General features: G+C 41.8%; 2 protein-coding genes across 4 annotated transcripts; both read left to right on the top strand.

Moving 5' to 3' along the window:
- The first annotated feature begins 49 nt into the window (after nt 1-49).
- spata13 (spermatogenesis associated 13) lies at nt 50-15,485 on the top strand. Of its 2 annotated transcripts, XM_020645453.3 has the most exons (13): nt 50-545; nt 5,908-7,464; nt 9,526-9,987; nt 10,772-10,919; nt 11,097-11,224; nt 11,515-11,694; nt 12,189-12,368; nt 12,597-12,776; nt 12,893-13,125; nt 14,126-14,255; nt 14,379-14,754; nt 14,904-14,978; nt 15,096-15,485. In XM_020645453.3, the coding sequence occupies exons 1-13, from the start codon at nt 537-539 to the stop codon at nt 15,275-15,277; spliced, it is 3,840 nt and encodes a 1,279-aa protein (XP_020501109.2). In that variant the 5' UTR covers nt 50-536; the 3' UTR covers nt 15,278-15,485. The 2 variants fall into 2 exon arrangements, with proteins under 2 accessions (XP_020501109.2, XP_020501117.2); XM_020645461.3 differs by lacking the exons at nt 50-545; nt 5,908-7,464 and adding an exon at nt 8,739-9,011.
- Nucleotides 15,486-15,876: 391 nt separating this feature from the next.
- On the top strand, nt 15,877-24,221 carry tmprss7 (transmembrane serine protease 7). Of its 2 annotated transcripts, none has more exons than XM_020645500.3 (18): nt 15,877-16,226; nt 17,109-17,313; nt 17,527-17,657; nt 17,754-17,821; nt 17,946-18,139; nt 18,215-18,250; nt 18,330-18,558; nt 18,634-18,758; nt 19,050-19,162; nt 19,282-19,388; nt 19,574-19,710; nt 20,153-20,260; nt 20,342-20,449; nt 20,544-20,660; nt 22,009-22,204; nt 22,960-23,228; nt 23,727-23,863; nt 23,979-24,221. In XM_020645500.3, exons 1-18 carry the CDS (start codon nt 16,152-16,154, stop codon nt 24,138-24,140), a joined length of 2,517 nt encoding a protein of 838 aa, XP_020501156.2. In that variant the 5' UTR covers nt 15,877-16,151; the 3' UTR covers nt 24,141-24,221. The 2 variants fall into 2 exon arrangements, with proteins under 2 accessions (XP_020501156.2, XP_065804779.1); XM_065948707.1 differs by having other exon boundaries at nt 19,553-19,710.
- The last annotated feature ends 414 nt before the right edge of the window (nt 24,222-24,635 follow it).

Here is a 24,635-nt window from a genome sequence, read left to right as displayed (position 1 = left end):
TCAATCCTAACCTTTAGAGGCCCCGCCCCTTGCAAACACTGCAACAAGTGCATTAAGGATGCTCGCCAAGCTCACTCCTCCAAGAAAGACCTCTTTTAACTGGGGTCTAAAGCGACATTTTTTAGCTTTTCTTGAGCGACTTCCTAAGGTTTTGGACGATTCTGTACTTGTGTTGCCACCTTGCTTGACTACCACAAGTGTTTTCCCGGTTTGCGAAAGCGAAATTTTAAAACCGCGGAGCTTGCGCAATACAGAAGTTTGATGAGTGAGCTCGTGAATTAGCTTGAGGTGCTAGCCCTGTGAGTTTTAAGGAGTCCGCCGGTTCGTTTGTCTCGACATGTTGCGGGGGTTGACTAGTTAGCAGAGACAGAGCACTTGGTCGGTACTCGACATGTTTTTTTGCGAGAAGACGAAGAGTGCAAGGCAGCAACCTGTTGGACCTTAAAGGAACCCAGACTTACCCCACTATGGCTGAACAACGAGCCACAGCTGCCCTGTTGATGTGAGAAAAGGTCAGGAGGACATCATCTGCGACTATGAGCAAGGTGAGACACAGTTTTCTGTTGACTGCACAATGAATCCACCTCTTAAAATCGGAAGCATTTCAGTTTATTGATGTTGTTCATTTGTCACAGTACAGTTGCAGTGATTCCCCCCCCTGTAGTCTCAGTTTTAATCGGGACCAGAGGGGGTTATTGTAGTGCATTACAGCCTGGGTTGTTATAGTGATGTGGGAGATGCCAGGCAGGGGAGTGGGTAAAGGAGGGGAGAGGGGGGGGAGGAGGGGATTCAACTACAAAGAGCTTTATGGCGAAAAGAAAGTTAATGAATGCAGAAATAAATAAGCAGTTTGGCCCTTAGTCCTCTGTGAGCTTAAAAAAAAAAAAGTACTCAGTATAATCTCCTTTCATAAATCCTTGTATCAGATTCCCTTTCATTCATAACATTTTCTTAGTTAGTCTTCTTATAGGACTTCACTCACAAGTGCTTTGGCTTGTTTTCAGAGCTGCCCAGCTGGACTTGGTGCTAAAGTGTAAAGTCGGGATCATTTATTGGTTAGAGTCCTCTACTTTATTGAGGGATATAAAAAATTTGAATCAGAGATATATTGTACAAAACAGTTCTTCCAATCCCGCACAAGAGTGGCAATGATGTGTTGGATGATGTAATATTACTACACTGAGCTCTAGAGAATCTCTCTGTTTTAATGTTTTTTTTGATGAATACAGCAGCCTCTTGGTTATTGCTGCACAGCTGTCAGGCAACACTGTTGACCGTTGACATTGCGTCTCGGTATTGTTTTGTCCTCACTAAGCCTTGTGCCCTGTGTGGTGTTCGATTTCTGTCCGTCTGTCTCTCTATGACAGTCTACAGCAGATCAGGTGAGTATGTGGCTGCCTTATGTGAGAGTGGGGGACACTCCCTGGTCTGGCCTGTACCTGTACTTCCCACGCTCTATAGAAAGGGGCGTGGCGTCTCTTAGTCTCCTTCTTTCTGCCGGATTAAAAAATGAGGAACTAGGCCATAAACAAATATGACACTTTAACTAGGAAAAAGAGCTGAAGTCTGCTCACCTGATCATGGGACATGTGGTCATGCCCGATTTATTTGCATTCAAATCAATACAAAATACTTGATTGCTGTTTATTTTGTATCTGTGTTTATTGAAGTTTACCACACAAGAGAGACATGTTTCCTATGGATACTGTTTTTTTGTTGTTGGTATTTTTGGCCTTTAATTCTTAATTGACACCCTTGAAATGTAGAGTGCACAGAGGCCAAGTAATCCTCTGCAGTTTTAGCCCTGGTGGGCTTTGATGCTTTGGGTGTCACTCTCCATCAGTGCTGAATAGCCTAGTTGTCCCCCTGATTAGGCTATCATGTGTAGATGAAACTAGCACTAAACACAGACTGGTAAAGCTTTTTTAATCAGATTATTACTTGGATGAAAGAGGAATAAACTACACATTCATAAACATACACACTACATGAATGCATGCACTCAGTGTCTTGACCAATGTCAAGGTTTTCTTGATCTTGCCAGATGCTTTTCCGACCAAATACAGTAACACATTCACCTGAGAGACAAAACTCAGGGAAATTTGTCTCAGGTAATGAGAATCTGTTCACTTAAGTTTCACACATATATGTTCTTTAAAATAGTATATGTTGTGTATTATGGAAGCTCTTTAGGAAAGTTTCCTCACAGCTTTCATTCATGGATACAAGTTGACGAGCAGTTCAGTAACAGCTTAGAGGAATGGTTGTGTTGCTGCAGGGTGGTTGTGTCCGTCACAGTTAAGCCTGAGAATGGAAAATGACTGCATTACTCTCTCTTGTCTTTTTCTGTCTGGGGGTCTTTCTATTTATTACTCAGTTCATTTTGGCCAAATTTGTTTTATCCTCGCCTCTGGCAAGACATACCTTTGCAGAGGTGAACGATGGGTAGGAGGTCGCTCATTATGCATTTATGACTCCTTACATAACCGCCTGGGATTTCTAGCCAAACAGGAAGGGAGTCTATGATTTAAGTGGCTTCCTCCCTGCTCAGCTCTGTGCGTGCATGTGCGCACACACACACACACACACACACACACACACACACACACACACACACACACACACACACACACACACACACACACACACACACACACACACACACACACACACACACACACACACACGGATTTGGGCCGTGCACTATTAGAAAGGATGCTCAAACTAATTGCACATGTGTTTTTGGAGCGAATTCTTTTAGCTCTTGTACACATGTTGATATCTGGGTGCATGCTCATCCTCTTCTCCAGGAGTCTAATCTGAGGCAGGCTCCAGCTGGCTCCCATGTACTCCCATGTGTGTGTGTATGTGTGTCTGGGAGGGGACTCCTCCCTGAGCTCTTAATTAAGTCTGGACCAGGGCCCCAGAGCGCTGTTTCCCTCCACAGTTAAGCAGGAGGAAGAATGAGAGCAGCAGTGATCTTGGAGCGGGCAGTGCAATGCTGATAAAGGAAAGTTAAACTTTGTAAAAGTGATCTGCATTGACAGACAGTCGGGCATAAGATTAACATAACGTAAGTAGTATTTGTCTGGATGTTGCACTATGCAGAGCTGTTGTTATGGATGTCATAGACGCCTTTTTAAAAACATTTTTATGTAGTTTATTTTTATTCAGTTGATGGAAATGAAAAGATGCAAGAACTTATATTTATCAATCTTTTTATCTAGACTTTTGAGAATTTTGAGAATTGTGTCAATATTCCCATCTCTCTCATCTCATCTCATCTCCTGTACTGTTTATTTGTTGTTAAAAAAACAGCTCCTTAAGTATAAAGCAGAGCAGTGTTTCATAATTAAGGAAAATTGCTGTTCTCATTCACTTTTTTCTGAAACTGTTAAGTTTGGTGTACTAACTGACTCAACAGTGAAACAATTGTGTCCATTAGCACATTAGTTTATTGTATATATTCTAAATATATGGTATTACATAATATGGCGTTTAAAGGAAAATATACATAATCTAACATACTATCTGAGTTATTACAGAATACAGTCTATTGCATATGAGTTGTCAATTTTTTGGTCTGTAATTTTTTGTGAAATATCACAAGCGCCACCTGCTCCAATCTGGTTCTGACTAACATCACTGCCAAGTCTTAGTGAACACCAACTGGCCCGTGACATTTGGCGCCAAGTGTAGAGAGAAGGCAGAAAGGTGATGAAGGATAGCACAGTTGGTAGAATGGCTGATGCCATGATTTGAGTAAAACAAAAACAAGCTTCCCGAGCTGACATTCCTTTCCCATCTCTGATCTTTCTCATTTGATTGTAGAAAACAATTGATCCCGTCTATTTTCCAGTTGCGACACAATGTGATTCCTCTGCAACTGAGGAGGAGAAAGTACAAGAAGACAATTCAGCTTAGCTTTGAAAGCAGCACATTGTTCACGAGGGGTGTTTACTGTCTGTCAGCAGTGGTGCTTGGCAGCGGCGGCTCTGTGTTTACATAAGTGCTCGGTGTGATGGAGCGAGCTGGTTGAAGTGACAGCAGATTCCACAGAGAGTTTGATTGAGAAAGCCCATCTGCTGCTGAACAGGCACAGGGACGGGAGGCATGGTAGCGTTCCAGGATCCCTGCAACTCCCTACATGTCAACAAAGGATTCAGTGGAAGCAACACTGCCTTCAGAGCTTAAAAATTGGTTGCTGCAAAATGACAACAGTTGATTTACAATACCTGAAAAATACAAAATGTAACTGCGATAAATCATTCAGGAACATTAAAAAGTAAGCATTGATGCAGTGCTACTGTATTATTATTCCAACAAACAAAACCTGGGTGGATGTTTGTTCTCAAGACATAAAATAAGATCAGATCAGAACATAGTATGTTAAATATTTTGTAAAGTAACTGATTAGCTAAACTATTCTAGATTTAATTTGTCTGGATGCAGGGGAATTAAGAAAATACGTATGTAGCCCTATGTACATGACAGCTAGAAATGTGTTGTTATCTTCAGGACAAAGTAAAAAAAAAATGCCCCAATGGGACTGTAGTTTTAATGGCTTTGTCATTTCATAATTGAACTTATACTAATTACCTAACCACTGATAACTGTTCGATATTACTTGTGCAATAACTTTGTAATTCACTGCTTTGTAATTGTCTATTTATTTACTCAGTCACTGCACTTTAACTTTAACTGTTTATTTATTTATTCATTCATTGCACTAAAACTGTTTATTTACTCATCCAGTCACTGCACAATAATAACTGTATATACTCTGTCACTGCACTATAACTTCAGTTATTTGCACTATATCTTTCTATATATATTTGTTTACCTAATCAGTCACTGCAAAAATAATAACTGTATATATTCTTTCAGTCACCACAACTGTCTATTTATTTATTATTATCATTCATTCACTGAACAGCAATTGCTCTGGCCACTTTTTGCATATTTCTCTTTCATATCACCACAAATATTTTTTTGTTGTTGTTTTTTTTGTAAACGCTGCTGTTTAGGATTGCTGCTAACGAAGTTTTGTTGTGTCCTTGTATACAATGATAATAAAGATTCTATCTATCTATTTATCTATAAAGTACCAAGCCATAGAGAAATCCTGACCTATCATCTAAGAGCTTTTTAAACATCAGTCAAAATTGTTCCACGAAGAAAAAGTTTGACTTTTCTGAAATAGAAAAGCATTGTTAACATTATTAGTTATATTTTTAGTTTTCTACTATTACATCAAACTGTTACCTTTTGTGAAATGGGTTTACTGGTATGAATTCTCTTCTGAAAAACAATCAGGACTCGCTGTGTATTACGATAGAGCATGTTAGATTATCTCACTGATTTGAAGACCACACAACCCTCCCCCTGAACATCACCTCATCTACGCAATTTGGGGGGAAACTGGGCAATTTATTTCATTAATCACAATGGATTAGCAAATTTTATTGCTTAGTCACGCTCACAAAGCCCCACTTCAAAGGCTCAGCTGCATTAGCCAGTGCCCTGAGTCACACACACACTCCCATTAAGTTGAACATAGCACAACACCGCCCCAACCAGGGCCTCAGCTCTCCTTGGACAATGAAATACAGCACCAAGGACAAATGCGCAGAGTGCTTTCAGTGACAGATGTCTCACTACTCTGGACATTGTGCACAATGGTTATGTCTTTCTGTTAGTCTGTGTCTTAATATATAATTTAGTCTTTCTCATTAACATACAACAGGACACTGTTCTGTAAACACACAATAGTCCATACATGTCCTCCCATCTTCATTGGCATACTGTATGTCATTATTATGCTTTGTGCATAACCTTTTCCTGAGAAAATAGTACTGTAAATAACTTCCTAAAATCCCTACATTTAAACTCTGTTGTGTTTTGCAGGCAGAACAGAAGGACAGGATCTTGTCCACAAGTGAGGACCCTCTCCCGATCCTCCAAAACTCTAAAGCTGACCCGCTGATCCGAAGTCGACCACACAGTGATATATACCCATTCCACACTCAAGCTGATAGAAGTGAGGTACCATATCTGCTGTCTGGGTGTGGCGCCCAAGTTCAGCCAGTGACTGCAGGTCCTGATGAAAACAAATTAAACCAAATAAACTCCTCTGCCTGGTCCAACCCTGTTATAGGTCAGCCTGAGGGAAAGCCTTACTCCGCAAGAATTATGAGGCTTTTTTCTAACTCCAGGAAAGGTCCCATCAATGCTCACAGTACAGCCACTGACAGTCCCACCTCATCTAACAACAGTGGCAGCGACTCTGCCCCCCAATCCTGGTCAGGTCTTTCAGGACTCGGTGTTGTGGACTCCTTTAAAAAGCTCCGGTCCTCTGTGCTACAGGGTATACAGAGTAGAGGGACAATCAGCCAAGAGGGAGATCAAATCCCATATTCAAATCAGGAAATGACTAATGGCATGGTTGTAGCCAATGTTGGCCCTGGTCTAGATGATGCAACAAATCATTTAAAGTTTGCAGGAGGAAACAGTTTGTCTAACGGAGGTCATTCTGGCCAAAAGTTGTCAGTGATGTGCCAATGTGGATCAGATATTGAGGACTATGACGATGAGGAAACTGATGAAGGAGATGGTCTCTCACGCAATGCACGATTTTCAAGGAGTATCAGGAGAGCATATGGAGCAGGACGCATCTCTTTATTTGACACGGGGAATGGGAGACTTACAGGAAGAAGCACAAATGAAGTCCCAGACAGCCAGAAACCAGATCAGACATCAAAGACCAATTCTCAAACAAGGATCATGAATCTGAACACAAACGTAAAGGTGCTGAGCAGACTGAGCAAAAGCGCTGAAAATCTTCACATATTTAAGGCACCTTTCAGGCGCAAGGCAGCAGCCCCAGGACCTCAATCTTCTCAGGAAGAACCCCAGAGAACTTGCCAATCAAATGAGGCACCAAGCATCCAGAGGACAGCCAGTGCATCCTCAGTGGACCTCCGTGGCCACGCTGGGAGAAAGATCCCTGTAAAGACCAAGGGACCGATGCTAAAGCCAGTAGGAAGCATGACTGATGTGACTGTCAGACAGAGGCGAAGTCCGTCCCCAAGCAACACCTCTCCTTCGCTCATGTCCCCCCTGAGCCGTCTCCATGACGACTACTCCCGCCGTGTGCCTTGCCTAACAACCAGTGAGCGACAGCGGCGGCCCTCGCCCATCAGAGCCAGGGTCCTGTCTGCCGGACACAACTCTATAGTTTATTCACAGCCTGATGTTGGCCTACAGCAGCACCAGGTCCTCATCAGCCCGATTCCTGTGGAGACAGAGCAGACCTCACCTGGTTTCTTTGCTCATTACGAATCACTGAGTGAGGCCACAACAAGTGATTTTAAAAAGACTGCAGAATATGATTCATCTCCACTGAACCAAGAAGAGCCATCACAAGGTCATGAAGAGACTGAGGTAGAAGAGATACCAAACAAGGTAAAAAAAAAAAAGAAAAGATGTGTGATAAAGCTACTGTAAAAGTTTTAAATTGGCTATTAAGCACTTTCAGTTGAATGCATATTCTTCCATGTGACCTACAAAAGCTTAATAGACCCCCAGATAGAAGATGCATATCTAGGTATTTATTCTGACTGCCTGTCATTGCTGTGATGGAGTCAGATTCCTGGGAAACAATACACAGCATACTGGCAGAAAGAGGCATTGTTTACATATTTGCCGGAACATTTTTGCAGTGAGTTGGAAATTGGGTAAGGACAACATTTTTCTGTAAAGAAGTCTTCACACACATGTACAGACATGATCAGCAAAGAGATGAGACATACCACTTTATCCTCAGCAGCCGCCCATATTATCACGCAACATAAGATGCTTACAGGTGCTTTAAGAAAAAGAGGGCTCTTATGTTGAATAATTCAACTGCCTTGGCTAAAACTTTACATAGTTATGTTTCTGTTAGCTGTCGGCAGCACCTGTTTCTCTCACATGAAACGGGAGACATGTGTATAACAATAATGATGACATCAAGCTAGCCTTGTTATCTTTGTGCTACTAGTGTGTCTGATTACTGCTGACAAATACTGCAGCTTAAAGATCTGAAAGCAGCAAAAAGTCTCACATGATCACACATCAGTTGCACCTTTATCATTGACAGAAACATGGGATTGGGAATCATTAGATAACAGAGTTTCTGTAAATCTTCAGAAACGAAGCAAGCACTGACAGACAGAAAAGGTTGAATGTGTTCCTTTTAATCTTAGAATGGCATGATCATTATTGGATTGCCAATCTTCTAGCTGAATGGCATTGACCCTTGTCTGAGGAAGTGAAGCTATGAAGTGAGCTTTGAATCTGGCATGATTCTAACCCACCAAAATAACTACTAGTGTTAAAGAAGCACACATTACAGCAGGGTAGATCTGTAAGTGTGTGTCCAAAGTCTTCTTCAATGCCAAACAAATAACAACGTAGGCATAAACGTTCCTCACTGTTCTTTCCTGTCAGTTGTGCTTGATAAACTGATTTCTGCTGTAGTGAGGTCACATGCTAAAGCCAGCTGCTCTGTCCTTCCAAGCACGCTGAAGGAGCAGAGTTAATGATTAGGCTTTGTTTATGATTAGTTGCCCTTGCGCAAAACAGCTCCATAGTCCTGCTGATGTAGAAAGTCAGCTATGAGTCCCCACCTCACGTCTGCCCCTCTCCACTGAAGCTGAAGCACGGTGGGTCAAAGTCCAGCACCATGAACACTGGGCCTGGGACAGCAAGTAACATGCAGACAGGACCATAAGCAGGGACATGTGTTTTGTTCGAGAGCATTGTTTTACCTTTTTAATGAACGTTAAAAATCAGATTTGTTTACTTGAGAAATCGAGTGGCTTTTACTGGCCTCAAGTAAAAAAAGGAGGTTGGGCTTGGACCCAGGCCGGTCTACGTTTTTTGAGTGTTTTTTCATAATGGTGCTAGTCCACTGTGTGCCTTTCCAATGTATATGCCGAGGACCGGAACACGATCGAGAAAACCAAGAGGTGAGGTTCGAAGTCTCAGGCTGACTAACAGACTTAAAACAACAATTTCCAAATGAGTAACCATTCAAACTACTTGCCTGTTGCACTTACAATACATTCAGACGTAAATGTAGTATTATGACATTTCATTGTGGAATATTAGTGCTGTTTTAGTTTGTCTTTGTTTGACATTGATATGTTCGGGGGGTTTTATTTTGTTCAATTTGTGGAGCCAATCCCTGTGCATAGTCTAATACTCGGACCAGTAAATCAAGTTGCTCATGAGAATCCTGATCAAGTTCATTGAAATGATTAAACACTGATTCTTATGGTGTTAACTTGAGATTCAACAAAGAAATGTGTTCCTAATTTGAACTTTTATGAATTGCAGTGTAGTTTTTCTCTGTTTCGGATTAACAGATGTTCCCAGCAGATGTTATGTTCTTACTGGTAATCAATATTAACTGCAGGTCATCAAACACAGGACAGTCAATATCTTCATCTTGACGAGTTTTTTTTTCTCTCTGATCCATAGATGTCAACAGAAACACAACAGTCAGAATCATCTCTCCAAACAGAGGATACCTCACCAGCAACCAGCAGCACTCCTCCTCCTATCTCTCCAACATGCCTCTCAGAGTCTCCAACATCACCAACAGACGCTTCACCAGACTCAACAGAAACATCCTCCGTCAAGCCCAGGAGAAGGAATGGGCGCCCTAGACCTCGGCCCATCTCTGATTACGCACAGCTCGTTTCCAGGAAGCATTCCATTCCTGAGGAAGTGGCCGAGTTGTGTTCTGAGGATAGGACAGCAAAAACATCTTTGCATAAAGACTGCAATGGTGATAACGTCTACGGGAATGGAGAAAGCCTTGAGAGCTGCAGCATGTCAAATGGAGACATACAAGGGAGTAAGCAGCGGCCAATCTCTGTGATAGGAGTTGTGGATGTGTTTTGTCCTGATGCTGAGGAGAAAGATGGCCGCCGTCCTTCTGTAAGTAAAAATTATGAGCTTTCCAAGGTATAACTGCCTAAAAACATATCACTGTATCATGACTTCAGGATTCATATAATTTTTATGTTGTCAGTTGTAATGACTCTCAAAGAAATAAAAAGCTTTTTAATGTGGGCAAACATCCTAATTTAAATTTGTTAATATTTACTTTAGTATAAATCTCTCAAGGTAGAATTCAAACTATAGATAAGCAAATGTAACTGGTATTACAGCTGTCAATAAAATATTTTACATTGCCACAAATATATTTTTTGCTGTTCAACATTGACAATAAATACTTTTACAAAAAATAAATACAAAGCATTTGGATAGGAAAAAAAAAAGGAATGCATGACTTATAAACGGAAATGTAGTATAACAGGGCAGCAGCATTTCATGGTTAAAGCATAGTACAGAATACATTTATACAGAATATATGACAGCATCCCTTAACACAAAATACAATCAGGATATGGAAAATATACAATCATTAATATTGTGCTATATTATAACTTCAATTTAACATGTAGCCAGAATTAACCCCACATCTGACCCCCTCCAGCATTTAATTACTCATGTACTCCTATCCAATTTCCTGTACTATTCAGACCAGGTTCATTTAGTTGCATCTCTTCATTTTTCAAAACAGTTGATCAAGTTCTTGGGGATTAGTGTTTTCGGTCTGTTTTATTTCTAATAAGTGATATTAAGTCATCAAGAGTTGAAAGCCTGAGAAAGTTTGCTCTTTTTAAATGCCTGAATGTTTTTCTTGTCCTCTCTGTAGCCACCCATGTCACGGCCACCCATCCCCTCCCACCAGGTACCCCCCTACAGAGCAGTATCAGCCAGGTTCCGCCCCTCCACCCTCTCCCAGAGCACCCCCATCGGGCTGGACCGCGTCGGACGGCGTAAGCTCCACAGAGTGCTCAGCGGTGAGAACCGGGGTTGTTGTTGTTCCCATATTTTAGTCTGTGGGAAAAGCTGAGTCTGGGAATGTCAATAAGTGTGTTGGAAGAAAATGCTGGTGTGGAGCCAGGCGTACCTGCATCTGTGATTTGTTTTCTGGATTGTTAAAATCTTGGTTTTTAACCTCTGTGTATGTGTTGAAGATGGCATGTCGGGGTGCTCAGCAACTCTTGATGACAGTGTGAGTGAGGAGGAGGAGGGCAGCTTTGATGAGCTCACTGATGGCACACCCTACCTCCAGCTGGGGGTGGAGCTCTCTGTGCTCAATGAGGTAAGGCTGTTGGGGGGGAAATTGTCACGTTGCAACACTCGTTGACATCTTCTCCAAGAATGTGTGTCTAATTTATGATGCAACATTTCTCTTTTTCCATGCTTGGTTCTTACACAGCCATGTAAAATGTTTTCATGTGTGTGGCTTCAAGATGTTTGGCAGCAGTTCAACAGAATTCACAACCGCCTCTGTGCCCCAAGTCTAGACATAATCTAACATGTAAGACATGGGCTCATCCAGCATGTAATTGTATATTTATCCTGTTGGTGTGCGTGTGTGTGTGTTCTCAGTGGATAAGCTCTGGACACACAGTGTACGCTGAGGCTCTCTGGGACCATGTGACCATGGAGGAGCAGGAACTGGCCTTCAAAGCTGGAGACGTTATCCGTGTCCTGGATGCCTCGCACAAGGACTGGTGGTGGGGCAGGGGCGCTGACAGGGAGGCCTGGTTCCCCTCCAGCTTTGTGAGGGTAAGTGGACTTCCTGACCTGTGTGTCCGACTCATGTTTGCTCTCAGGCAGAACAGAAAAGACTTACCCAACTGGGTCAGCTCCAAACAAACCTACTCATGGTGCTGTTTGTGGAAGAGTTCAAACCTCAGAGGTTCAATTGGTTTCTGTAGCAACCACAGCTGATTGACAGTTGAATCTTAATTAGGCATGCGGTGGAAACTATGGTGAGGTTACTTGATTGGCAGATGGGCGTCTGCTGTGTAATTGCGTGACGCTGAATCAATGTTGCAGAACAGGAGCTGGTTAAACCTGCACATGTTGTTACCATAGTGATATGGAGTAGTCTTTTGTAACTTAAGTAGTTATTGTTCTCCCTTTTGTAACTATGCCCCTTTTTGCTTGTTTGTATTTGTCAAATCACGCAAATATGTCATGATTTATTAAAGTGATCCTGACTTGAAATCCCTTCAGTGCTGTTCAGAAGGTCATTGTGTGTGTTGGATGTGTTTCAGGTGCGAGTGAACCAAGAGGACTCAAGTGCAGAGAGTGTGGAGAGTGTAGCAGACCCAGAAGACCCAGCTCCCAGAGACACGCACAGCACGCAGCACAAGGAGCAGATGAGAACCAATGTGGTTCAAGAAATCATGAATACTGAACGCATCTACATTAAGCACCTGAAGGACATCTGTGAGGTACATGCCTGAACATCTGGTTTTTCTTTGATGCTTTTGTCTTATCTGTCTTTTAAGTTTAAAACTTTATAGAGTGTAGAGTCAATTTTGTGATTCAGAATTAAGGGACTAAAACATAAAGTATCTTATCTCAAAATGAATAGATTCACCCACCAGCACCGTCTGTTGGCCAGTATTTGAACTTCTTCCGTTCTCCATGTCAACATGCTGCTTTGTATATCTTTCAAGGGTTACATCCGTCAGTGCCGCAAACACCCAGACATGTTCACTGAGCTGCAGCTGAATACCATCTTCAGTAACATAGAGGACATCTACGGGTTTCAGAGGCAGTTTCTGAAAGATCTGGAGAAGAAGTACAACAAAGGGCAACCACATCTCAGTGAAATAGGAGCCTGCTTTCTATTGCAGGTGATGAATGCACACAAACCACTCTGAGATTCACTTAATCAATGTGTAACCCATTTATTTACACATATAGTAGCTCAGCTAACTTGATTTCATTGAATGTTCTCTTATCATCTAAGGGAGAGGGCTTCTCCATCTATTCGGACTACTGTAACACTCACCCAGCAGCCTCTGCTGAGCTGCAGCGTCTCATGAAGTCAGGAAAATACAAGCATTTCTTTGAGGCCTGCAGGCTTCTCCAGCAGATGATTGACATTTCCATCGCTGGTTTCTTGCTCACACCCGTCCAAAAGATCTGCAAATACCCTCTACAGCTGGGAGAACTGCTGAAGTACACCCCCAAAGACCACAGGTACTCCTCATGAATTACTCGCGTCATGATACTTATTATATCAATCTTTAATATATTGCATCACTTTCTAATTTTAAGGATATTTTTTGCCTCCAATAGACATAAAAACAACACAACCTTTATGGCTTACAACTGCATTTGAAACCAGCCTGCACTCACACATCCAGTTTATAAAATAATAAACATCATGTGGGTCATAGCCATCTACATTACTGTTGTAATAATGTTGTTGTTGCTATGACTGTACAGCCGTATATTTTTCCAGATCACCATATGAAAACAAAACCTTGACTCCATGAAGCACTTGTCGTTGTAGCGTAGCTAATTGTGGGCATCACAATGAATCCATAATCAGGATATTACTTACAGAATGATAAATATTGCCTAATTTCAGCTTACATTAATCAGCCCAATAACTATGACTTTGTTGATCAGTCATTCGCTTGTCTGGACTTAAGTTGACTATGTTAATAAACATTTAAAGGCTTTGTATGTGATTTTTTTTACACTTAAATATAATAGAAATCAAGTATGTCCTCTGAAAATAACTCTGAGTCATGACTGTCTACAATGGGTGTAACACCCGAGTCCCGCTGTCTGTGATGTTTTCAGAGTCATATTTTCAGTTTGTTGACATTGTTGGGACGGCCGGCTGACTCCTCCCCTCTTGTATAAAAGTTGTTTAATTGAGGGACTAGAGAAAAGAAGAATAACGTACTGTACTCACTGATTAACTGTGTTTCTAGATCACGCTCATTTCGGGTAAATTTACCTGCAGTGTGAAGATACGAGCATAATAAAGATTGCTAGCATTAACATTCTAACACAACAATGCAATTGTTTTTGGTTTCATGCTAGTGCTCAAGGGCGACATCTGCTGGATCAAAAAAATCGCATATAAAGCCTTGAAGGGAAGAAAACCTTAGTGGCCCCAGAGGTTTGATTACTTGTTTCCCCATGAACCCTTTTCTCATTTTGTCCTTTCCCTGATTAATCGCAGTGACTACAGTGGAGTGAGTGAAGCATATGAGGCAATGAAGAATGTGGCGAGTTTGATCAACGAGAGGAAGAGACGACTTGAGAGCATCGACACAATCGCACACTGGCAGGTGGCCATTCTACACTGGGAGGTGAAGATGAAAAATCTTCTTTTAAGTTTATTATTAGCTATTAAAAACTAGCTTGTGCATATGAAAGCCAACCTTATGTTAAGTATTAAATTAAACAAATCAATCACATCTGTGTTGCTCCAGGGATCCAATGTGTTGGAGCGCAGCTCAGATCTGATCCACTCAGGTGAGCTGACCCGAGTTGTCAGACAAGGAAAAATGCAACAGCGCAGCTTCTTCTTGTTTGACCACCAGTTGGTCTTCTGTAAGAAAGACGTCCTGCGCAGAGACCTGCTCCACTACCGTGGACGGCTGGATATGGACCAGACCGAGGTGGTGGATATGCCTGATGGGCGGGACCCAGACCTGGGCCTGTCCCTGAGAAACGCTATGCGGCTACGCAACGCATCCACTCTGGAGTTTGTGTGTGTGCTGTGCTGCAGGAAGGCTGATGACAAGCAGAGGTGGTTGGAGGCATTTGCAAAGGAGAGACACAGAGTCAAGGAAGACCAAGAAATGGGTGAGTCGTGTGGGATTCCTCTCACTCATTACGCAAAGCTTCTACTGTGGGATAATGTCAAATAAAGGTGAACAGGGTAAAATGTTGGAAAACGTGGGAGTTCGTGCATATTTTGACCTGAAGGTGCCTTTGTGTGTGTTCTCTGACAGGCATGGAGATCAGTGAGGAGCAAAGAAAACAGGCCATTGTTAATGCGAGAAGAGCCAAACAGGGGAAGAACAAAAGTAAGGAACTATTTAGCTCAGGCTGTTACGCAGCTCCTTATTTAGATTTGATTACGTTTGTTTCTTAATTTTGACTTTTTATATTTATTTGTTTTGTTTTGCCTGTTTACCTTTTAGCCATTGGTTACTCTACTTCTGTTCCACCACATCACCAAAACCTCCACCCACTTCACCAGCGTCACATCACCATTCCAACCAGCGTGCCTCAGCAGCAGGTCTTTTCACTGGCGGAGCCCCCAAAACGAAAGCCTTATCACCTGTTGTACAGCATCACACGCAACGCCTTTTTCAGAAAATGAGGCGGTGCTCCCTCATCTTCTTTTCTTTCCCTTGTGCATGTTCAGAGCACCTCCAAACAGTCCTGAAGACTCAAAGAACACTTTGTTTTTCACGTGTATTTCCATGCCTGTGAATGTTTTGTTTCTGTGCCTCGTGTCTTTTCTTGTGTGTCTGTTTTTGTTGTTTTTTGAAGTATAGTGCCTTCACTTTCAAAGAGGCATGACTGAAGTGTTAATGTACTGACTGTCCCTTTTGTTGGTGTGTTAAAGATGCTGCTCACCCAAGAGACTCACACCCTCTTTGTTCCAGCTGAAAAGTTATTTTTATGTTAATTATGACAAAGATGTATATTCCACTTTTACATCGACGAACATGGTTTTAGTTATTTGTCAAAGGCTGGACCCTTTTTGCTGCGAGTCTGTCAACTCTGAGCACAAAACGGTTAGAGAACAAATTAACTGACACTCACCTTCCCTGTTAACCCTGTAAATAAACTCTTGTACAAACAAACAGAACCAAAATGTTGTTACTTCAAAATAGTTCTGCTTCTGTGTGCATGAAAAAGGTGATTTTATATTTAAAAAGGAGGAGAGAATGTATCTTTATATGAAGTCCATGAATATAAGGCAATGATGATAGAAGTCAATGAATGAAACATTAGCTAAAGCACTGGAGGAGGAACATTACCATCACAGTCTACCCGTTCCCTGCTGAAGGATCTGGTTTCACACACCTGTCCCCTCGGCTGTGCATCTAAACGCTTTGCTGGGTGGCTTCACACCGTTTGTGTGTCTCCTGATGTTTTTGCGCGGCAGTTTTTCTTCTAAAGGGAATGGATCTTAAAAATCACAAAACAGGAAATAGATGATAGATGTTTGAAGAGATGCCTTTGTCATGGGCACAGAAAGCGAGGAGAACAAGCCAACGAGGGGAGATAATGATGATTCTTCTCAACAGGATGCTGCCAGTGTGAGTACATCGTCAACATGGAGTGTTCAGTGTTAGATTTGTTGATTTTAAGGTCAAATTTGAAATCCTACTGTCACTTCTTAATCAGGATTATAGATTTCTCTCAGGATTAAACCCTGAAGATTGAATTGAACAAAATTAAATTACACTTTTTTTTTGTCATGTTACTTTATTAAATGTCGGTTAAACATTTTTTCCCGTGGGAATCTTAAACCCCCGCTAACTTGTGATGGATTAAGTGACGCTTGCACAGTATGGGATGACACTGAATGAATAATATATGTGCATTGGGTAACTCAATGAGTGCAGAGCGTTGTATGCTATGGAGTTACTTTTGCTGGTTGTCAGGCATTAGCCTCCATAAGCTCCAGTTACCACTTATGGGGGCCATTATCAATACAGATCACTGGTGGCAGATCTGCTACATGTTACATTTTTCCTTTGAATATTGACGTTCCTTTTAAGCATCTATGAAAATGTGTACAATTGGAAACGCTTGCACATTACTATATGCATTTAGGATGGATTAGCATGTCATTTAGTCTACTGTACTGATATTTAGCTGACCTGGATCAGATACAGTGATATGAGGGGAATAGTCTCAACAGGGTTCAGCTTTCTTATGATCCTCTTTCGTCCCCTTTAGCCCCAACTCTGAATCCTGAGGGCTCAATAATTGTGTTGGATCGAAAGTGTCATACTTATTTGTGCTTTTTATACCATTTCAGCATCATTAACCATATCCATTTTAAAAAAAACAAAACAAAACACACAAATTGAAGTGGCATTGTAAAAACGGCATCTAAAATTTCCAGCTACCATGATGGCATTAGAGTGTGTATGTGACCCCGCTCTCTCTCCCCCCCCCCTTTGTGGCTGTAGATTGCAGATGTGTCTGTGGAGGTGGCCACAGTGGACCACACTCTTCAAATGCTCCGCAGGATGTACAGGAAGACTCGACGGAAACCAAAGGGGCTCCAAAGGCTTTGGATCCGTCTGCTGAACATCCCACACCTTGCAATCATCATCGCGGGCGTGGTGTTTGTGGTGGTGGTGGTCATGTGGTCACTGCTGTGGGTCTTCATATGTAAGTGACTGGTTCTTTTATTGTAATGCAACAATGTATATCTTTACAAACATGTTCCCAAAGCTAATAACCCCCCCCCCCCCCCCAGTTTAATGCATTATTACATTCTTTGTACATCTGCTAGAATCTAATGTTTTTGCAACTAATATACTGTATATCTAGATTAAATTGTAACTATAAGTTAAACTTTACATTTTGTCATGATTTCCTTAGTCCGCAGAGAAAGCAACAGTGGAGTGTACTTTGCTGGGATGTTCCGTGTTGCCGATGTGGAGTTCATCCCTGAGTACCGCCAGGCAGAGTCCCATGAGTTTGTATCCATGGCAAACAATATCCAGCACGTGGTACGCATCTGTGTTACCCTGTTATTCACAGGATGATCCCCTCTGACAGAGATCTAAGGAAGTCTTAGTGTTAATTGCAGGTGTCTGCTGTTGCAGGTGAGCAATGTGTACAAGATGTCTTCAGTGGCCAGACTCTACAAGCAGGCTGTCATTTCAGACCTCAGGTACAGGGACTCTGTAGACCATATTTGTAAGAAAGCAAAACGAGCTGATATTTTGATTTGGTTTGTGCTTTTGAATTCAGATTAAAAAATCACCACACAAAAATCACTGTTTTCATTCACACAGTAACAACAACAAAGGCGGTGTGCTGGTTCATTTCTGGATGGTGTTCGTAGTCCCTCAGCTAAAGAGCCCGGCAGTGTGTGAGGAGTGTGTGGGAGCCATATTTAGAGACTCAGTCCACACCAGCATGAAGAACAGGTCCTCTGTAGGCTATCTGCTGGGTCTCCCAGTTGACATAGACTCCATCCTTATTAATGGTGCGTCTGAGTGTACAAACATGCACCCTTATTTTTCTTGTGTTTGCAGAGATTGATTATTGTGTCTTCATGCAGCTGTTCAGAGATCAGATTATTCATCAAATGGAGCAGGTAGGTGATAGAGCTTGAATTTCAAATCTACACTGTATGGCATATTTTGTGTCTTAAAGTTAGTTGGCTCTTCTTCCAGGCTCACAGTGTGTAGATAAGCTGTATGCCAACCTTCCTGGGTCAAGTGTCCCTTTAAACGTCTTCCCCTCATGGGGCGGTGTGACCTGCCATGTAAAGCTCACGGCTGTCCCCGGCTCTCTGATCCGTCTGACCGTCTCCGTGTTCCACATCGAGCCCAGTGACTGTGTGAATGACGCTCTGACTGTGTACGATGCTCTGCTGCCCATGAGAGGGCGCATTCTGCACAGGTGAGCCTGCAGCTGATTTCTCTCCTTATGAGATCAGACTATGCATCTATTGAAGGTGATCTCTTTTTTTTTAAGGATGTGTGAGCCGGTGTCCAGCTCATTCTCCCTGGTGTCTACCTCTAATGTCATGCTGCTGTCCTTCAGGATGACTAACGGCAACAAGAGCTTCAGGGGACACTTTGAGGCCATTGCTGGGGAAAGTATGCCACATTTACCTCGTTATTTTATATGGAGTGGTTCCCAACCTTTTTTTTTTTTTTAGCTTTTTATTCATATCCACAGAGATTTAATTTGTCTGGAATCAAAGGAATTTTCCCTTTCAGGTTACATTTTAACAACGGCCAAAGAATGGATAAAAGCAAATAAACAAGAAATGAATAATATGTGGATGCTTATTAGAAAGATGTTTTAGACTCTCTCTTGTTGAGTGATCGTCTTTGGATCCCTTTTGTCTGGGGGTTAATGTTAAATTCCATCTCTGTCTCTCTCAGTTTGTATGTCTCATATTGAGACCCAGTTAAAACCTGAAACCTCAGGGCAGATCTACAGCCCCTTCTACCCCAGCCTTTTGCCCCCTCAGTGTGCCTGCACCTGGAAGTTTAAGGTAGAACACATGCACACTTACATGACACCTCAAACTACGGGTGACTTTTTGTTACTGTGACTGCTGTCCAAAAAAAAGCTTTTATTGATCCGTGTTCTGCTTTGATTTTTTTTTTCCAGACCCCTAACAGGGATTTAGGAGTTGCGTTACACTTTGAAAACTATGTACTGAAACCAAAGAACATGAAGGCCTGTGACCAGGGCTGGTGGAAGATCAATGATATCATGTATGTTGCTACAACCGCTTTATACAATTAGATTTTTTTTTTTTTTTTACAAATATCTCCATAGACCGTGTTTTCTTCAGCTTACAGTACATTCTTATCAAATGGTGGCTTTTATTAACCTTTACCTATTCATAACACAACATCATCCTGTGTTGGTTGTCTAGTGGTTGTTCTCCTTCCAACAGTTTCTGTGGCAGCTATGTGGGACATCAAACCACGTTTCGGGTCGCTGACCACCGTCCAGAGGTGGAGTTTCGCTGCAGCTCGCGTAACTCTGCTCAGCCTTTTCAGGCGTCTTACAGCAGCTACAATATCAGCCAGCGTAAGCACAGCAGGGCCAGAGAGGGGCTCATTACAACTGCCAGAATACATTTAAGGAAATGGATCAAGTGTGCTTCAGTGTACTTCAGTATGGATGACTTTGTTTTTCAGTAGGCTCTAAAAAATCTTCTTATTTTTATATATTTTTATAGGAAATATTCATTCTGATATTTCTATCATGCTATATTACACATTGCTGGAACGCTGTCATTTATACTGAGTTAAATTACAACAAGTTTGAATTTCCCTCTCGATCAATAAAGTATCTATCTATCAAACAATGTGAACAAGTTAAACAGCCTCATCAGAGAAGCTTTTCTAAATCAGACCCCAGGAAACAGCAGGAAAAATGTACTTGTGTTTTTGCACCTTTTTTTTTTGTCTGAATCAGTTCACATGTACCGGTATTTAAAAAATTATTTCCCCACTCACGTGTTCCCCAGCCTGTCCAGAGAGCCACTTCCTGTGCTCCACAGGACTGTGTGTGGAGAAGAGCCGACGCTGTGACGGTCTGGACGACTGCCAGGATGAGAGTGACGAGGTTTTCTGTTGTAAGTCTTCTCACCTGCTGCACAAAACTGCTTGTTTAGGTAGTCGTGCATTGAAAAACAAAATGTTGCATATTTTCAAAGCGAGGCCAACGAAGAACTGTGCAGGCGAAAGTCCTCTGCATCCTTTGTTTGTATGCAATGGAGAGAAAGACTGCATCAATGGAAGAGATGAGATCAACTGCACTCATGGTATGAATTTGACTCTTTTTTACATTACATTCACTGTCGGCATTTAACCAGCAATAAATCATTTATTCATTCGTTTTCCTTTTTTATCGTCCAGAAACAACTTGCTCTGCCATCAGATATCAGTGCGAAAGTGGCTCCTGCATCCTGAAGAAGAACGCAAAGTGTGATGGTGTGAATGACTGTCAGGACCGCAGTGATGAGGCCGACTGCGGTGAGCCCTCTGAATGAACAGCTCAAAATGAACATGTTGAAGTTCATGCGATTCAATGGGATACGATATATTAAAATACACTTTATTGTCCCCTTGGTCCCCCTTTGTTTTGGACTCAATAGCGGCACTCACTTAGCTCTATTCCCAGTACCAACAATAAATACAAACTAAAAATAAAACCATCCACATGTTAACGACATATATTCCACATGACCCAAATTGCACTTAAGACCTGCATTACACATAAAATAAATGAAAAAGGGTAAGACAACCTTGATGCTTTTGCACAACCCATTCAGCCTTAAAAACTAAGTTTTTTTCCAAATTTGTTAAGTTTGTAAAAGGGACTCCATGCCGTGTGCCAAACAATCACTGGGCGTGGATGAGAAGAGACTGCTCTGTGGACTGGAGGGAGAAGTTTTCAGTCCTAAAAACCTTCAAAGCAGTCGGAGAGGAAATAAAAACACTTTCACTAATATTGTTATGGATTTTTAATACGATATAACATTTAATCTATATCATCATCTGGTACAATGCAATGGTCCAAAACAGATATTTAAGACTTGCTGTACACTCTGTAAGATGAAAATTGAGAGAGCCACAGGTTGAACCCGGGTCACACACTGGTAGGACTATAGCCTCTGTACATGGTACTCCTGACAGAAAATGATTTATTTACATCATTTTAAATACACAAAAAAACATCACCTTAATTATTTGACTCTTTTAATTATTGACCAGCTGATGCAACACAAAATCACACACATTTGGTCCCACCTGAACTGTTTCTTAATGAACAGTAGGTATTTGGTGATTAAACTGCCACTTCACTGCCAGGTCCTTAATGTGGCTCCATGAGAAAGTTGTAGTCATTTCATAATCCACTGGGCTGTGTGCTCCGAACCTGCTGACCTGCAGCGCTGAGGGGACCCAGCTGTAAGAGCTCTAATGTTTGCTTTAATTTGATCACAGTGGGGACTCAAGGCGACAGGAACAGGCCTGTCTTTGATCATTTGCTGATACTGTGCATGCACAGATTTATACACACACACACACACACACAAACACACACACACACACACACACACACACACACAGAGCCCTACTTTTTAATAAGGCTGCAGTAAACAGATGCAGTAACACTGCCCACATATAAAGATTTAAAATTATAGTATTTGGGATATTTTTATATATGCAACAGAGATACACAGTATTTAGAACATATCCATATAAGCACAAATAGAGGCTAACTTGGACCTTTTTTTACACAAACACATGCTCTGTGTTTCGAAATCCAGTATATTATAACCCAAAAACAAATAAAAATCCACCCATGTGTCATCCACAGCCTGTGGTCGCCCCTTTGTGGTTACGAAGGTGGGTTCATCTGAACAAGCAGAGCGTATTGTGGGCGGAGATAACTCTATGGAGGGGGAGTGGCCTTGGCAGGTCAGCCTCCACTTCTCTGGTAACCTGTACTGTGGCGCTTCTGTCCTCTCCTCTGATTGGCTCATATCAGCAGCACACTGCTTCCGCAAGCAAAGGTCAGTCTGTACCACCTCAGCTTAACAACATCCTTTTTTTTTGTTTTATTGATGAGTGTAGTGGCTTCTGGATTCAACTTGAAATACTTACATTTCATTTTCCAAGTCGCAGAAAAACAACTTCTATTTGGCTGTTCTCGTCATTTCTGGCTTGTGACCCTTCAGAGAGATACTTTTTAAATATGAGGTCATAGGATTCAGACCTTGCAAACAACGTATGGTGTTACCTTTTCGAAGTTTGACAAAAAGAAAAAGAAGAAAAAAAATATTAATTTGTTTTGGAGAATCTAACTTGATTAAGTAATCCATGTAATTGCTAATAATAATGTAATAGCTATATTATAAGGACTCAATGTCTAAAATAATCAATTTAACATATTATTCAATTTCCTTTTCAATAAGGACAAGCTGTTCAAGAAAAGAACATAGTTGTCTTATTACAGCCTTTAAAATAACTGAATCATACATCTGATTTGTATCTGATCATTGCATTAAAGTCGGGAAATAAAACACATGAAATGAATGTGTTTACTTTTTAATTATTGGTCACTCAAAGTTTGACCTTATTAGGCTGTGGTATTTTTCTTTTTTAATGGACATCAATGAATAATTTTCTGAAATGCGATTTATGAATTTGCTGTATTAACATTTGATGGTAAAGACATTTTAACTTCTCGAAGAGTTTATCTCAAAGACAGCGTAATCTACACTCTCCGTGATGTCTTTAATGTCTCCTTGATCTCTGTCTCCTACAGACTGTCTGACCCGCGTTACTGGAGTGCCCACCTTGGCATGCTGACACAGAACAGTGCCAAACATGTGGCGGAGATCCAGCGGATTGTGGTGCATGAGTATTACAACGCGTACACGTTTGACTACGACATCGCTCTGCTGCAGCTGAAGAAGCCCTGGCCTGCATCCCTCAACCCGCTGGTGCAGCCTGTGTGCCTGCCTCCCCCGTCCCACACTGTCACCCACAGCCACCGCTGCTGGGTCACCGGATGGGGATACCGCTCTGAGGAGGGTGAGCAGTTACTCAGATTGGCTCTTTGAATTTTATACATTGATATAACTTTTAACCTTTTGACTTGGATACTTTACAATCAATGTTTAAGAAACACCAGATATTGTTTTCTATATGATCTTTGCTCCAATGACATCAACTAACATTGCACTAGTTGCCTAAATCTCACTCATGAACTTAACATTAAGTCATGCAAGACCATTTTACTAGAACATGACACATACACACAATGAATTTTACTGCATCATGTGTGTCTTATAAACTGCCATGGACAACCTTTTGAAATATTGCTTTTATTACTTTAACCTTTTTCCCAACACGACTAAACTATTTCTCTGTATTCATCTTTTGTTGCATCATACCTCTTCGATGAGCTCCTCATAGGCAGCACTATTAGAGTTGAATCTTTTATTGCTGTAGTTCTCCTTAAACGTTGGAGTTATGTGTAAAAACTTTTCTTTTAGTTGCTTGATTTGTGTCCACATCCTGCCCTTGCAGACAAAGTGCTGCCATCAGTGCTGCAGAAAGCAGAGGTGTCCATAATGAGTCAGACTGAATGTAAGAAAAGCTACGGACCCGTCTCATCCCGCATGCTGTGTGCTGGGGTATCCTCTGGAGAGCGGGACGCCTGCAGGGTGAGCTCACATCTGTCTGCATCAGCCATAATCCCCAGAATTGAAATTTAGACCAGAGTATTTGAAGCATTGGACGTTTAACATGTTTTTTTCTGCATTGCTGTTTTTGTCTCAGGGTGATTCAGGGGGCCCGCTGTCCTGTCAGGCACCAGGCGGAGGTCGCTGGTTCCTCATAGGCATTGTCAGCTGGGGGGCGGGCTGTGGCCGACCAAACCTGCCAGGGGTCTACACCAGGGTTAACAAGTTCACCTCATGGATCTACAGCCATATCAGCTGACATACTACCTGACTCATCCACCGCCAGCAGAATTTTGAAATATTTGTCTCTCACATCAGATAATAAAGGCATAATCATTAATAGTGTACTGTGGATTATTTTAAAAATAATATCTGCCTTTTATTTGTGTTACAAGGTGTCACAAATGTGATTTCCCCACATGAAAACAATAAGTTCTTTGAAAGACTGAAATTACCTTCAGTTATCTTTCTTGTCCTTCAAGACTCACAATTGAGTTTGGGATTAAGTTTGGTGACTAATTCATAATTGCGGGTTCTCTGCCTGCTTTGGACCCCTGCAGAGCTCCCCAAGGGCACGGCAAGCACCAATTGTTAAACTTCCTCGCACACGTTTCCCTCAAGCACCCTTTTGTTCCTCCTAGCTTCTCTCCCGCATACACAGCGGGGAAAGTTTGCCCACAATATCTGTCGCACGGATGGTTGTGCGGATTGAACCCTTTCATAGTGCTCCCATTGTGCCCCGCGTTGCATTCTG

This window comes from Labrus bergylta, chromosome 20 (genome assembly GCF_963930695.1).
Source record: "Labrus bergylta chromosome 20, fLabBer1.1, whole genome shotgun sequence".
Taxonomy (NCBI): Eukaryota; Metazoa; Chordata; class Actinopteri; order Labriformes; family Labridae; genus Labrus; species Labrus bergylta.
Note: the sequence above shows the minus strand (reverse complement) of the source record. Positions and strands in the feature narration are given on the sequence as shown.

Excerpts from the sequence above, each read along its gene's own strand:
- spata13 (XM_020645453.3), top strand. Across the intron at positions 9,988-10,771 it reads AAGATGGCCGCCGTCCTTCT|CCACCCATGTCACGGCCACC; the intron begins GTAAGTAAAAAT and ends TCCTCTCTGTAG. Across the intron at positions 11,695-12,188 it reads TCCCCTCCAGCTTTGTGAGG|GTGCGAGTGAACCAAGAGGA; the intron begins GTAAGTGGACTT and ends GATGTGTTTCAG.
- tmprss7 (XM_065948707.1), top strand. The coding sequence starts at position 16,152 with ATGGGCACAGAAAGCGAGGAGAACAAGCCAACGAGGGGAGATAATGAT. Across the intron at positions 20,450-20,543 it reads TGAGATCAACTGCACTCATG|AAACAACTTGCTCTGCCATC; the intron begins GTATGAATTTGA and ends TTTATCGTCCAG. Across the intron at positions 23,229-23,726 it reads GGGATACCGCTCTGAGGAGG|ACAAAGTGCTGCCATCAGTG; the intron begins GTGAGCAGTTAC and ends CTGCCCTTGCAG.